Here is a 15188-nt window from a genome sequence, read left to right as displayed (position 1 = left end):
ACCAGATCTAATCGTTTTGGGAAAAGTCTATCTAGTTATATATTGGAACGTCCTCCTGATGCGAAAGGCGCTAAACGAATGTAATTTTGTATTGGACATCACTTCCACAAGTAGCTATTGAAGCTGGATCAATGGAATCGTTCAGAAGGGTAAAGGAACACCCATTATCTGTTCAAAGGATAAAGACACGAGCAGTAAAACTTTTAAAGGATATGGAGATAGAGCTGGAAAAAGACTATTCAGAAAATCAGGTCAGAGTGGCACAGACATGATGGGCCAAATGGTCCCCTACAATAACCAGGAATATAACATAGCTGCATGGCGTTATTTGACCTGAGGCAGATTTTCAAGATTAAGGGTTATCAAATGGGGTAAACAGTCATCGCTGGCCTGTGTGCTTGGTGCTGTTATTCCAATAACAGCTCACTTCATGTCTGCAGGATCCATTCACTCATTGTGTTTCAGCCTTACTACGTCCCTTCCTCCAAGTAATCCAGAGTATATGGCAAGATACTGACTCTTAGGTCTTTGAATTTCCCCCCTTCTCTAACATCGAGTCTACCTCTGATATCGAATCCTCCTTCTCCACTGCAAAGACTGAAGAAAAATATTCATTTAACAGTTTGTATCCTCCAGCAGAGCAAAATAAAAAAATTGTCATCCATTTCATGCGTTTGTGGGGTATTGCTGCGTGCAATTGTGCTGCCACATTTTCCTACAAATTCAGTCACTCCATTTCACAGTAAATCCTGTGAAGTGCTTTGAGATCTCCTTCTGACGGGATAAGACGTTATACCTAACAATGATTATTATTATTATATATAGGTCTATTTTTAATTTGCCCATCCTTCACCACTTGAAGGAGATATAGTTGAATCAATTTGTAAAGTTTTTTTTAATATTCCCGCTTGGCCTCCATAATTATTTTCTTTGTCTCTTTTTGTTGCTTTCTATAATCTTCCCACCACTCTTTCAAGTTACAAAAGCCTTTTCTTTTTGAAACCGGTTTTCATATGAATCCACATTTGCAGACAATGGTTGGAGACCCTGGTTTTGTTCTGAAGTAAGAGTGACGGTAGTCAAGCAGAAAAAGCAATACATTCATACACTGTAAGTAACAGAAAGGGACTAATATATTGTGTAAGAGCAGTAGGTGGGCTGTGTTCAATACCTGAATGGAATTACTCGTAAACCTGAGACGATTTGTGTAATGCTCGTCTGTAATGTAACATTAATCGTTCGGTGAGCTGCTAGGCATGGATTTCCATTCATTTAGGCTAGTTTTCCAATGGAGCACTCAAAGAGTAATGCTTTTAATTTGGACAGTAAATTTGTGATGCTGTGCAGGTTTGATCCATCAATTAGCCTTTTATGTAGTAAATAAAATCTCACTGGCACTGCAGCAGAGAGGGCAACTCCCTCATTATTAATAATAATCGTTGTATTTGATAGAGTGCCTTATAACATTTTCGAGACGTCTCAAAGTGTAGATAGAGGGATAGAGTTTCAGACTGTGGGGGCAGAGATGCTGAATGCCAATGGTGAGGCGGGGGACCTGAAGGGGGCCGGTGTCCGCCGAGCGGACAGGCTAAATTGGGGTTATGAGGACGGAGAGGTAGTGGGGGAGCAAGACCATGGAGGGCCTTGAAAGTAAGAACAACGGTTTTGTACTCGATTCTCTGAGGAATGGGGAGCCAGTGAAGTCAACATGTTCCAGACTTGTTGCTAGACATTGTAACTGGTTTCTCCCCCTTCAACCCCAACTGAGCATGTCCATGATATTACCCTGTGGACATTCCCTACTCTGTTTGATATTTTGGCTCCCCGGTTGGCTGGCCCTATTCTCCTTTGTTCGGCAATCACTGCTAAATGGCTTGTTAGCTTCCCTAACTACATCCTTGTGGGGATCTGAATTCTCATGTCCCCATCATCTCCCCAGATGGAGCTAGCAACGTGTTGGACCCTGCGTTCAGTAGTAATAATAATAATAAACCTTGCATTTGATATAGCGCCCTATCGCGTTCTTGAGCTGTCTCGAAGCACTTCACAGAATATACTGTAAAGTAGATTGACTGCGTAATTTGTGGGTGAAGCATGGCAGCCAATTGCGCAGAGCAGTGTTCCACAAGCAGTCGTGGGTTTAGCATCCAAATTTTTTTTTTTGGAGATTATTACTTCCGGAAAGCGATCCATAAAATCAGTAAACACAACCCTGGCCATGAAATACGGCTGCACTTAATCTACATTGCAGAAAACAGTCTATCCAGATCCTTACATTCCCAGCTCTCTGAATTTCACACCTTTACTGGATAGAATGCTAGCGGTTCTTCGGTTGTGGATTAATGGATCCCATGTGGAACACTGGTGTTTGAGGGTCTTTTAGCGACTTCTTTTCACTATCATTTAATAACAAGAGTTCAGAGGTTAAGCGCTGCCTGTAGCACTCCCTTGGCCACTTTGCTGTGTGTTGATGGCTCCCAGTTACCTAATAAAGACCACTCTTGGTGGAAACATGATCCAGTCACTTCTTGTTTTTCCTGCCTATTGATTGCAGAGTTCGATCCCTGAGCTCATTCTCTTTGAAATAATGCTTCTTCACTTTATTGATTACAGTGTCTCTGCTCCGCTAATGGAGATGTAAAGTGCACAGCCCCAGCTCCACATTGACTCAACTTAGACTCTTGTTTACTGTGAGTGTGGCTTCAAGCAAAAACTCTGCCTCCTACAGCCTGAAATTCCATCTTGTCTTAGCCCATAAGATCATTTTGTCTCCAAGTTTGAGAGCGCTCAAGATTGTGGGAAATCCTTCAATTCAGTCTCACTTTGTACGCCAGTTTGATAAAGTGCCACACAAGAGACTTGTAAGCAAAATACAAACCCACGGTATTAAAGGGACAGTGGCAGCATGGATACAGAACTGTCTGGGAGACAGAAAGCAGAGAGTGCGGTGGTGAACGGTTGTTATTCTGACTGGAGGGAAGTGCTCAGTAGTAGCCCCCATGGGGTCACTATTGGGACCACTGCTGTTTTTGATCTATATAAGTGACCTGGACTTGGGTACAGGGAGTACAACTACCAAGTTTGCAGATGATTCTAAGCTAGGAAAAGTAGTAAACAGTGAGGAGGATAGTAACGGACTGCAAATGGAAATAGACAGACTGGTAACATGGGCAGACACGGGGCAGATGAAGTTTAATGTGGATAAATGCCAAGTGATGCATTTTGGGAGGAAGAATGAGGAGAGGCGATATAAGCTGATGGTACAATCTTAAAAGGGGGTGAAGGAACAGAGAGACCTGGGGGTTCATTTTAAGTAAATTTTTGAAGGTGGCAGGACAGGTAGATAAAGCTGTTAAAAAAGCATACGGGATACTAGGCTTTATAAAATAGGGGCATAGAATACAAAAGTCAGGAAGTTATAATGAACCTTTATAGAACTGGTTAGACCTCAGCGAGAGACTGTGTTCAGTTCTGGGCACCACATTTCAGGAACGATGTCAAGACATTTGGGAGAATGCAAAGGAGATTTACCAGGAGGGCACCAGGAATGAGGGACGTCAGTTATGAGGAGAGGCTGGAGAAGCCAGGATTATTCTCCTTGGAGCAGAGAAAGTTGAGAGGAGACTTAATAGAAGTTTTCAAAATTATGAGGGGATTCAATAGAGTGAACAAGGAGAAACTATTTCCACTGGCGGGTGGGTCGGTAACCCAAGGACACTGATTTAAAATAGTTTTTGAAAGGAAGAGGGGAGGTGAGGAGAAATTTTTTCACCCAACGAGTGTTCTGATCTGGAATACATTGTCTGAAAGGATGGTGGAAGCTGATTCGATAATAACCTTTAAGAGAGAGTGTGGATAATCATTTGGGGAGGACAAGTTTGTCCTCAGCGGTGACACACTCAGTGTGAACAGCCGTGACACACTCAATGAACACTTCTTCCACCCCGTCCCGCCATATCTCCCCCACTGTAGAGACCCGGCTCCTGTTCTGTGGATGGCCTCACACAATGGGATACCTGCCAGTAGAGATAACTCAGCTGCTTCTGTGCATCTGTTAGCAGCAACTTCACAGCAGCCTGGGACCAGCCCCAACCCTGTGAGGGGATGGCTGGGTCGGTGGTTAGGTAGTGGGAAGATTGAACAAGGGGAGAAAATGGACATTTGAGTTCTTGTGCTAAGTTTCTCGTTGACTGCTGCAAGCACAGCTCTTCCAGCAGAAATCAAGATTAGAACAGAGAACATTTCTCACCACAGAAAACAATCAATCAAATAATAAGATTATTTTTAGATGCTAAAGTGCCTTCTGGAGCCTTAAACCCTGATAGTAAGAACCACAACTAGAACATCTTAGATATTGTGTAATTCTTCCCTTCCAGCACTCCCTGGTCAGGTGCAATGTGGATTAGTACTTAACCAAGAAGTGCCTCCTTGTCTCTGACTTTAACTCTATTGACATCCCCAGTTGCTCCATTCCAGTTCACATAATAATAAAAATAATAATCCTTGCATTTGATATAGTGCCTTATCACATCGTCAAGATGTCTCAAAGCGCCTCACAGAATATACTGTAAAGTGTAGTGACTGTATATTTTGTGAGCAAAACGCGGCAACGAATTGCACACAGCAGTGTCCCACACGCAGTCGTGGATTAAGTGACCAAATCATTATTATTTTTGGAGGAATTATTACCCCCGGAAAGTGAGCCACCAATCGACTATATGATTTATAATTTATTATGATTTATAATTGTATTATGTGGAGTCCTGTAGCTTAGTGGGTAGAGCGCTCGCCTTACAAGCGAGAGACCCGGGTTCAATTCTAGGCAGGGTGAAACCTTGGGCAAGTTTCTTTACTCCACAATGATAATCCCTCAAAAAAAACAATAATAAATTGATTATTTCAATCCATGACTGCTGTGCGCAATTGGCTGCTGCGTTTCGCCCACACATATCCAATCAATTCACTTTACAGTATGTTCAATGAAGCGCTTTGAGACGTCTAAAAGATGTGAAAAGCGCTATATCAAGTGCAAGAATTATTATTATTATCATTACTAGCAAATGGGTTCCTACTTACTAATAGGTAAGCAGAGGCGTTCATGTGTGGAGTATGGAAACTTGCCTAAGGTTTCGCGCCGCCCACAGAACCACAAATGTTGGCTTTGTAAATGGAATGAGTCATTGAGGGGAAGAGAAGTGTTTGACACAGAGGAAGAACTAAGTTTCTTAGAGACAACTGTAGAATGGAAGAATTTTTTTTATGGTCAGCTGGGTGAGCTGAAGATTTGGCAATTTCATGATTGGCTCATTTCACTGAAAGGTGGACATTTTGTGCTTAGATCCAATGCTCCACAAAAGAGGCCCTTGATCATCCTTGCAGGGTTCATGAGGGCACTGGTGATCTCTATTATAGCATGATATTGTGACAAGTATAAGGTCAGACAGATGTATGTTTCACACACAAGGTTTCAGAGCAGTAATGCTCTCCTGCACTTCCTTGTTTCCACAATGCTTCTTGTCTCCTGCAGCAGAATTGGATGAAGATGGCTCCTATGAGGAGATAATGAGGACAGTGTGCAATTTTCAGACTAAAGTACAAAGGTATTGAAGAAGAGCAGAGAGGAGAACTGTATACCCAGCCCACACCAATATTTGCTGAGGACTCAGAAGATTGCTTTTATATGAGGAGATGAATATTTACAGACACTGAATTACATTGGCCTTGAAGCTTCCTCCTCTCTGTCGTTTCGGCAGCCAGTGAGAGTGTAGTCTGCAGACATTCTTAGTCATGTTGGAAACTGAAGTATCTGAAAGCTGTGACTGGCGCTGTTCCCTATTGACTCGATTTAACTCACGGAGACTGAATGTGACTGGAATTGTGGGAAACTCCCACTGCCAGTTTCCCCGAATTTCAGGGGAGGCACATTCCTGGCTTTCCTACCCCACGTGCTGGCACTGACTGATGCCAAGCAGCTCCTTGCCTATCAGACCTGTCACTAGTAACAGGTCCCAGGAATCCCAATGAGCTAATCCGCTGTCAATATTAACGATGATGAGAGTTAATCTCTCATCACCTAATGCATTTTACTCCTCCTGGCTGATTGGCCTGATGGTTGCAATATCTTATTTACTGACCACATCACCACACGGTGTTATTCATCAGGGCTGTATCCTCTCACACTGTAATCCATTTAAAATCATGCAGAAAGTCTTAAAATTCTTAAATTCAGTCTTAATTTAGAAACTGGTTTCCACAGATTTTTTTTAAGAACCGATTTGCTGAGTGAGATTTAATTTAGGGATATTCCAGCATTCTGCACAATCTAAAATTTAAGACCACCAAATTTGAAACTGAAACTGAGATGGTCTAACAATGAGAGGACTAATCTAATGGTTTACCTACCTGCCCGTACCCACCGTTCCTCTGGCTCCGGTCTGCTCCACATCCCCTGCCCCAACCGCCCTACCATCGGTGGCCGGGCCTTCAGCCTCTCAGCCCCGAGGCTCTGGAACTCTATCCCCCAGTGCCTTCGCCGCTTCCTCCCTTTCCTCCTTCAAGACCGGTCTCAAGACCTTTCTCTTTGACCGTGCCTTCAGCTCCCCTCTCGACTCTCTACCCCCTCCTCGCTCCCTCCCTTCCCTCCCCTCACCCTGACCATTTCCCCCCAATGCTCGGGTCCTGACCCAACTGTACAGCGCCGTGGGACGTCCTCCCGACGTGAAAGGCGCTCAATAAATGGAATCTTGTTGTTGTTGTTGTTGTTTGATGAGTCTGAACAGATCATAGAATTAAGGAACACTGTGTGAACTGAATTGTTCATTGGAGAAGAATCAGAGAGGAATATTTGTAATTCAGATCTTCAAAGTGCATGTAAAATGATTATGAGAATATACTTTTATAAGAAAAACTGAAAATCTCCCAAGAGCTCAGTTGCAAAAGTGAATGCCAGCTATGCTATAGACACATAGAGACCCAAAGATCCTAAATTAATTTGCAGGCTGTATATGAGTTAACTGATTACGGCCAGGGTCACAAAGAAATGCTATAATCAGGCCCAGGATTAAGTGGCTCGGTGACATTTTGGATGGTTGATATGATACATTGGAGAGAAGGTAGAATAAACTGAGATTACTCTGAGCCAATAAACCTTTAAGAAAATCTTAGGTGAATCAAAGAATGGTCTGGCACAGAAACTGACCATTCAGCTCAATGAGTTTCCACGTGAGCCAATCTTTTTCCTGCATCTCCAAGTGCTGTAGCTCAGAAATCTCTACACAAAGTGCAGATACTGAATGGGACATGGCAAGGTGAGGGGGAGCGGTTAGATCCATCCATCCTTCTCAATGCCAAATACAGGTCCAGCACATAGGACACTTGTATATGATGGACGTAGTGTAGTGGGTTTCCACGCACAGCTTGACATGGCACACACAAAGGTAGCCATGGGAAATCAGAGCTACGTTGGAGATGCTCCTACTTCCCTTAGCTGAAGACTTGCTTATAAAACGCTGGCGGAGGTGACGTGGAGACGGTGTGAGCGGTAGGATCTGAACCAGTCAGGAACAGAACCACGAAGCTTGAGGTCAGAGGAGCGGCGGCGGCGGCGGCGGAGGAGGATCGAGAGCGTTCATCGGTGTCGGAGGCAGCAGAGACGTCTGAAAGCGCTTCACGGAATAGACCGTATAGTGAACTGACCGGGTACTTTGTGGAGAAAACCCGACAGCCATTGGCGGACGGCGGCGTCTCACAAACAGGTGTGGGTTGAGCGACCAAATCATTATTGTTGTTGTTGTTGTTTGACTTTGGGGCAACAGAATGGGCGCAGACAATGCTGAGCCTCCAAACCCTCACTGTGTTTGTCCTTTTAAGAGGTTTGACTGCAGCAGCCCGACACCACGTGACCTGCCAGGCACCGGGCGGAAGGCGGAGCCTCCAGCCAGTGGCCAATAGAAGCGTAGATTGGGAGCCGGCCAATCGGAGAGCGTGCTCGGAGCCAGCCAATCGGAAGACGGGCTGGGAGCCGGCCAATAGGAGAGTGGGGTGGGAGGGCGGGGTGGGGGGGGCGGTGGCCAATTGGAGAGCGCGCTGGGAGCCGGCCAATGGGCGGGCTGGGATCCGGCGCGATCCGGTCTGATCCGGCTGCTGTCAGCGCGAGGGCGGGGCCGAGCCCCAAGTGCGAACCCGAACCGGAAATGGTGAGCAGGAGCTGGAGGCCCGGCTGCTGAGGCCCGGAGAGCGCCCCGCACACCGGCAGCCGCCCCGCGTCGTCAAAGGGACTGCGCCCGTAGAGTATGCGGAGGACGTTGCAGCGCAGTCATGGTGAGTGTCGCGGGCGGTGCAGCGCAGAGCAGCGCAGCGCAGAGCAGAGACGCGGGGCGGGGGCAGCCGAGGCCTTCTCACCTCCCCGGGCCCTGACCCCTATCACACCCCCTCCCTCCCTCCCCAGGGGCTCCTCAGCACAACCACCGCCCTCCCCCCCCACCCCCCCCGCTGCCCCCCTGCAGCCGGAGCAGCCGCAGCTTTGGGGCTGACTCGCAGCTCCTTTATTTATGTCGAACCAATTCCTGTGGTTCACGTTGGGTGGGGAGGGAGGGAGGAGGGGGCGGCGGCGGCTCTGAGCTGTGTGGCTGTGCCGCGTTCCCCAGGGCACCGCACTCCCCCGAGACCGCAGCGTGTGGGGGGCACCATAGCTCCCGGCGACTGTGTGTGTGTTGGTGTGTGTGTTGGTGTGTGTCTGTCTCACTTCTCGGACTGGATGTTTTCTAATACAAATTTTAAAACCAATCTCTTCCTCACGCACTGCTCCGCCCGAGTTCCACTTTTACTGTTGATGAGAGACCAGATTTCGAAACCTTCATCAGCTCCGCGGACTGCTCCGTGAACCGAGCTTCCCCACCGCTCCAATCCTTTTGAAATCTCCGCCGAGTCTCTTCACAGTCTTATTTTTCCAGTGATCAGAAGGACCCAAATTCATTAAAGTTTTTTTTTTAAAAAAAAACTGGACCTGCCGTTCCCTGGTTGCCCAAAGCCCTCTTTGATGGCCACAAGAAATACTTTCCCTCCGGTGTGGCTGCACACCAAACACTTGCGGCATAATCTTCGTTTATGTCCTATCCCAGCGTTGATTTATTAAAGACTTGTCCTGAGGAAATTGCCTCAATGATTTTTAAATGCGACTCACTCCGCCGCGCCCCCCCCCCTCCCTGTTATTTTGCGATGTATAATTGTTCCATTCAACCACCATGGATTTTATTCCTTGATCACAAACTGCTACAGGTTTACGCGGTGCTGCTCTTGACATTCCATTGCTCAGTTTACTGAAATATCCATTTTTTTTCCCCCCTCTGAATCTGGTTGCGCTCTTGCTCATTATTTGCTCCGTCTTCATTATTAACATCAACTGCAGTGTTTTAAGATCTTGCTTTAAACACCCCTTCCAAATACCCTAAGTGATTGGGTCTCAAGGCCTATACTGGAATGCACTGCACCAAACCCCTGGGACATTAAATATCTTTGGAAATCGGGAAGTTCAAAAAAAAAACTTCCGAAGCCCATGCTGTTGTCCAACACAAAATAAAATAATACACTTGGATTTATGTAATGACCTTCACATAAGAACGCCTCAAGGCACGTATTAGAGATGGAGTAGGGAAGCCAGGAGAAACTCCCTTCACTTTGCAAATAATGGCATGACAACGTTAATGTTCACCTGAACAGACGGGCAGGACCTCATTTCAACAGCTTAACCAAAGACTGGCACCTCCAGCAATGCAGTGTTCCCCCAGCACTGCATTGGAGTGTTAGCCTCAACTTTGAGTTCAGTGTCTGTCCTGGGCTACCTCAGAAAAGCAAGGGTGGAAACTCGGGCTTTCCAGGTTTGTGTGGTTCAGGTTCATCGTTGGAGCTAGTTTTTTATTTTACTAAGTGTTGCCGAGGATGGCCTGACGTTGTGCACAGTGAGCACAAATGTGCACTTTTGTACAGTTCTGTAGAATTGATCCGACACCAATCCTGAGCCGTGGCCATTAATCATATTGATTCAGGCTTTGCAGCAACCAATCTGATTGTTACATTTAACGGCTGGTGCACAATTCACTCATATCAGCTTGTGAAACTGACGCTAATTGAAACCCTCCCCCACGATTTGGGTTTGGTGTTTTCACAGGATTCATTCTATGACCTTTGAAGGGATGTAGACTGCCGTATTTTCATGGCCGCTTTGAAGCAGATAATCTGCTATCCAACTTTCTGCAGTAATTGAATTTTTTTTTATCTCAAAAGATTTCTGTATTTTTCATGCAGTCATTCCAGCAAAAGTATATTTTTCGATAAAGCTGTCCAGTGCTTCAGGTCTGTGCAGTGTGTCCTAAATGTTCTGGCGTTGTTCTTGATATAGGGAAGTGGGGTCAGGCTGAGCATGTCTAGAAGTGGCCTTGAAAATAAGCCAGACCTTGGCCTACTCCACTTGCTGTGATTCATGCAGTGTTTTCACTGTTGCTAACCGTCTGTCCTATTCAGTGCCTAAGATGGTTAGTGGTGTTAGTTATTTCCAAACAGATGGAAAATGTATTTTCTGGTATTTCTGAGGCAAGTCGCCTTTTAATCAAATTTCTTGCTCGGATGTGAAACACGTACCCAGGTCACTCCTAGCCTTAGTTATTGGGGATGTTGCTGTTTGACTGACCAGTGACAATCTTCCTTTAAGAAGGAAAAAGGTAAGAGTAGCCTCTTTGGCCTGAGCTGGCTCCAAAGTGATGCATTTGTCTGGCAATAGAATATCACAATCAAGTCAATCCTCTGTGGCTGTCTCAGAGCTCTGATTTCTGAGCCGGGCTATGGTACTCCCAAGGCATTGATGATGATGAACCAGCAGCCTACCTCATTGGCAGAACTTTCAGGACAGACCTGAGTGTCTTCCCACGTTACTTATAAGCCCAAATTCCTGCTGGTAAGAAGTTCAATGTTTGCAATGGCAAAGTCAGCAATTTTATCTGGTTAAATGTCAGCTGCACCCAAATTCACACTGGGGTTTTCCAGCCTTGGCTTTTGCCAACCTGTGCTTTCCGGGATTTTAGGTACGCAGGGTGCTACCTTGCGATACAAACAGAAACTTCCATCCCTATGTGTAACTCCATCTGATTGGTTTTTGTGTGTGTCAGACACCCAGCTGACCAAAACAAAACTTTATTGTCACCATTGGCTTCATACCTCCCAAGTTACAGTTGTTCTGCTGAGTGTACAGCGGGAGAGAGAAATGATTTTGCATTAATGTTGTATAAAGTAGCTGATTGGAAAGAGAGCATTCATGAGAAATACGCTGGCATGTCACTCCGGAATCTGCTGGTACAGAGGCATCCATACTGTTTTAAGGCATAAGGTGTACTCTTAATAGTCATATTGGTAAGAACAAATATCACTTTCTGAAGGGATTTTTCCCACAGCTGAAATACACCCCATGCAGTGCTCCCTTCACGAGCACATCACTGCAAATTCCAGATGTGTGAGAACCAGGTCAGAACTCAACACAGTGTCCACCACGTTTTATTGTATTGAAGCGTGTGCAGAGAGCAGAAGGTGGCATCCTACACTTTGCGACATTTTCAGTGATGCAGCCTCAACCATTCCATTGATTTATGTGAGATTGCTGTAGGTGACAAAGACCTTAGCAGTGTGGGTTAGTAGTGTCTTGGCTTCCAGCCCAAGGGCAAAACGCCACGTCCCGGGCTCTGAATCCCAGCTCAGTGGCTTAACAGCACGTCAACATGCTGTCAAGACTCACAATAGTGACTTGGATGAGGTTCTGGTGGGGGGGGAAGTTGCTGTGGGCAATGCCGCGAGTAAAAAGGGGTCAGACCTCTTAAGAATTGGAGAAAGGGAAGAAATATATAATGTGGGCGTTTTTCTTGAAAAAGTTACAAAGAACTTAACTACAGTCGCAAACTACAAACTGACCTGATATAGTGGGGTCAGGTGACCAGTAACGATTTGGAAACGAGCAGACTGACTGTTCTGTAATGTTTATTGTAGGAAGCTGTACAGACCTTGAAACAAATTCCCAGCTATATACAGACAAGTGCTGGTGGGGGGGGGAGGGTAATCCTGGTTTGACTAATGCTAGCAAATTTACTTAGGGGTGAGGGGTCGGTTTCCTTGTTAACGAAGTAGAATTATTTCCCTGTTCTTTGTCAAAACTTCTGCCAGCATTGTGCAATCAGAGTTGAAACACAGTGAGCAAGAAAATACACTCAAGCAGTCGAGGACACTGAAATAAACAACACCCAGAGCTGGGAGGGGAGATGTGGTGGACGCAGTGCAGGAATGGGTGGTGGGGGGAAAGGATTGTGATGGCCAGTACTTGGAGGAGTGGGGATGTGCAATCGTAGTGTGTGTTTTTTTGGATTGAAGTGTGGGCAGAGGGTGAAATGCTGTGCTTTGTCATATATGCAGTGATGCAACCTCATCCATTCCATTGATTTACATGAGACTGCTCTAGATGACAAATAGGAAAATGAGAGTAGCTTATGAGGACACTGAAATGTGTAAGAGGTGAGTTTTTTTTCCGAGGGTTCCTATTATAGACTATAATAATAATATTTTTTGATGGACATTTTAAGCACTATAATCCAAATTTGTGGGTAACCCCAATGGAGGTGGAAACCAGTCTGACTCAAGGATTTGGATCTTTTGGGTAGATGAGCCAAAGGTGACAGAGACAGTATCACTGTGGAGAATTAATATATATATTAATCCTTGCATTTGATGTAGCATTTTTTCTCGTCTTTGAGATGTCTCAAAGCGCTTCACAGAATGTACTGTAAAGTGAATTGACTGTATATTTGTGGGCAAAACGCAGCAGCCAATTGCGCTCAGCAGCGACCCACAAACATTTGTGGATTGAGTGACCAAATTATTATTGTGTGTTTCTTTTTTTTCCTTGAGGTATTATCAGACTTGTGGAGTAAGGAGACTTGCCCAAGGTTTCGCCCTGCCGGGAATCAAACCCAGGTCTCTCACTTGCGAGGCGAGTGCTCTGACCACTGAACTACAGGACTCCAATTAACTGGTTCAAGTGGAAGAAAGAAACCAGTAGAGACCAGTGTATGATCTGAACAGCTGTATAGCATTAGTTAGGAGGGAGGTCCAGCTGTTGTGAGTAAACCAAAGGGATAGAGGTTGCTGTTTGGTGTTGGTGAGACTTTTTGGAATTCCCCATCTAGTGTGCACGTCACACAACTTTAGAGATGAGCAACCACAGTGAATCCTTGAACTTTCAGGACGCGAGCGTGTTTGTCCCCTCAAGGTTTCTGATTATTAGGAACCTTAGGTTCTGTGAAAAGTTCAGTAAGTTGTGTTTGTTCCTTTTTGAAAAGAAGAGGCTGCAAAGTGAACTGGTAAAAATTTTCAAGGTTATGTTAACAAATTGAATACATTTCACTGTGGGGAAGGCAGTGTCCTTTGTGCCTGCTGATCAACATATCATCTGCATATCAGAGCTCATCTCCAAGGTTTTCATGTTTTCTGTTAACTTTGTGGAGTCCTCAAGTACATCCAAATCCTGAGTCAGACTGGTTTCCACCCCCATTGGGGTTACCCACAAATTTGGCATGTGTGCCCACATTAGTCTTATCTTGCTTTCCTGATTGGTATGGCTTGAACTGTATCACTTAGCATAATTTGTCACACAAGCTGTGACTTTTTTGTGTGAAAGATATTATGAAAGTTGAATTTTGCTATGATTTTTCACACAATCTGCAGTTTCCCATTGAAAAAAGGGGATAAAAGAGCTTCAGTCTATCCTGTCAATTTTCTCTGATGCTTTGAAGACGTCTGCCTGGACCAACAGCCTTCCTATTAAATTCTTCCAACTGTGGATTGCATTCTTGGTGGGGGGGAGAAATACTTCCCGGTTGTCTGTCCAAAAGTGTCCTTCAAACCTCTGAAACTGTGTCCTTTTGTCCCGCTACCTCAGAGTATCAAAGCCTTGTTCTGGGTTCTCAATTCCATTTGGTAACTTGCATACAGTAGACCTCCACTTATCTTTTCAAAGCTTAATAGTCATAACTTATCTAGTAGTCCTTCCTCATATTTGACCCCTCTACCACTGGGGGCAGCCTCCTTTCCTCATCTCCACTGTCTCTGAGGGTCTGGATGGCCCACTTGTGTAGCTGTGACCTAGACCTTGTGCGTTCAGAAGAGCAGCATTAAAGAATGGTCAATAAATAAAATAAATAAAAATGAGCGCAAAAGCAACTTGCATTGTAATGCCAGTAGTTCTGCATAATAGAGCTGGCTTTGGATGCCCTGTTTCAAAAGCAGTTTGCTGGCTGTGAAGAATTTAGTTCCTTTTTGCGAGTTCTCTATTCTAATAATATTATTAATATACATTATAATAAATATAATTATAATATTCTAATTCTATAGCAATATTCTAGACATTATTTTTCACTTTTAATCTTCAATCTATACATATTCCAATTATTTTCCCGAGTTCTAATTCTTTCATCCCCAGTTACCATAACATGCCGAACTGTGCGGTATTTTCTGCATGAGTGGAAATGGGCACTTTAATTAAATGGATAATGTGTTTTTTCCTTTACTCAAACCCAATATTTAGGGCTACATTCTTCATGTGCTCACCCTGTGCTTGGGTTGTGTTGATATTCATTTCTGCTTGTTCCTGCTCTGTATATTTAAGCTAAGCTTTGAGAGCTGGTGAAGGAAGTGTGCTGGGAACCTTTTCTGATGAGTGCAAGTGTGCTGGGGGCCTGACTGGTGCTGGGGAAAGGGGTTTGCTCGATTAACAGATGGAAAGCTAGAGCACATTCCAATGTGGTGACACTATAGAAATGTCATGAAAGCGTTGTGATGATTCCTGCATTTGGTAAGAGTTTAGTCTGTTTACACATTTCTACACAAATTCCTCTCTTGACATTGTTCAGGCTATTACATGTTTTTATGTAAATTCCTTCCCATTGCTCCCAACTTGGCTGAGATGGGTCAAATAGCACTATTCTGTAGAAAGGGAGAGAATCTGGGAGTACTTTGACTAAAATTTCGTGAATTGCCCCTCGTGTTAATTTGTATGTTGCTTTCTTCGGAGGTTGCCATAATCTGACCCCATGTGTGCTGCTGTGATAAGCATCTGAAATATTAGGTGCATATCTGGTACAACCAGAACAGGCTTGAAC

The 15188-nt window shown here is 44.8% G+C and overlaps 1 protein-coding gene across 2 annotated transcripts in view; it reads left to right on the top strand.

Annotated features, from left to right (window-relative positions):
* xpo6 (exportin 6) overlaps positions 1-15188 on the top strand; it is a 43657-nt gene that overhangs the window by 5882 nt on the left and 22587 nt on the right. Inside the window, exon 1 of one of the 2 annotated variants that reach the window (XM_007893675.2) lies at positions 8178-8319. The exons of the other annotated variant lie outside the window; for it this stretch is intronic. Within the exon in view, the coding sequence (XP_007891866.1) occupies positions 8317-8319 (3 nt within the window). The 5' untranslated portion in view covers positions 8178-8316. Of the gene's footprint in view, positions 1-8177; positions 8320-15188 lie in introns of those variants that run through there. 2 annotated transcript variants of the gene reach the window in all.

The sequence above is a fragment of the Callorhinchus milii genome, unplaced genomic scaffold (assembly GCF_018977255.1).
Source record: "Callorhinchus milii isolate IMCB2004 unplaced genomic scaffold, IMCB_Cmil_1.0 Scaffold16, whole genome shotgun sequence".
In the NCBI taxonomy this organism is placed as follows: Eukaryota; Metazoa; Chordata; class Chondrichthyes; order Chimaeriformes; family Callorhinchidae; genus Callorhinchus; species Callorhinchus milii.
The sequence above is the reverse complement of the archived record's forward strand: the minus strand, read 5'-3'. Positions and strand labels throughout refer to the sequence as shown.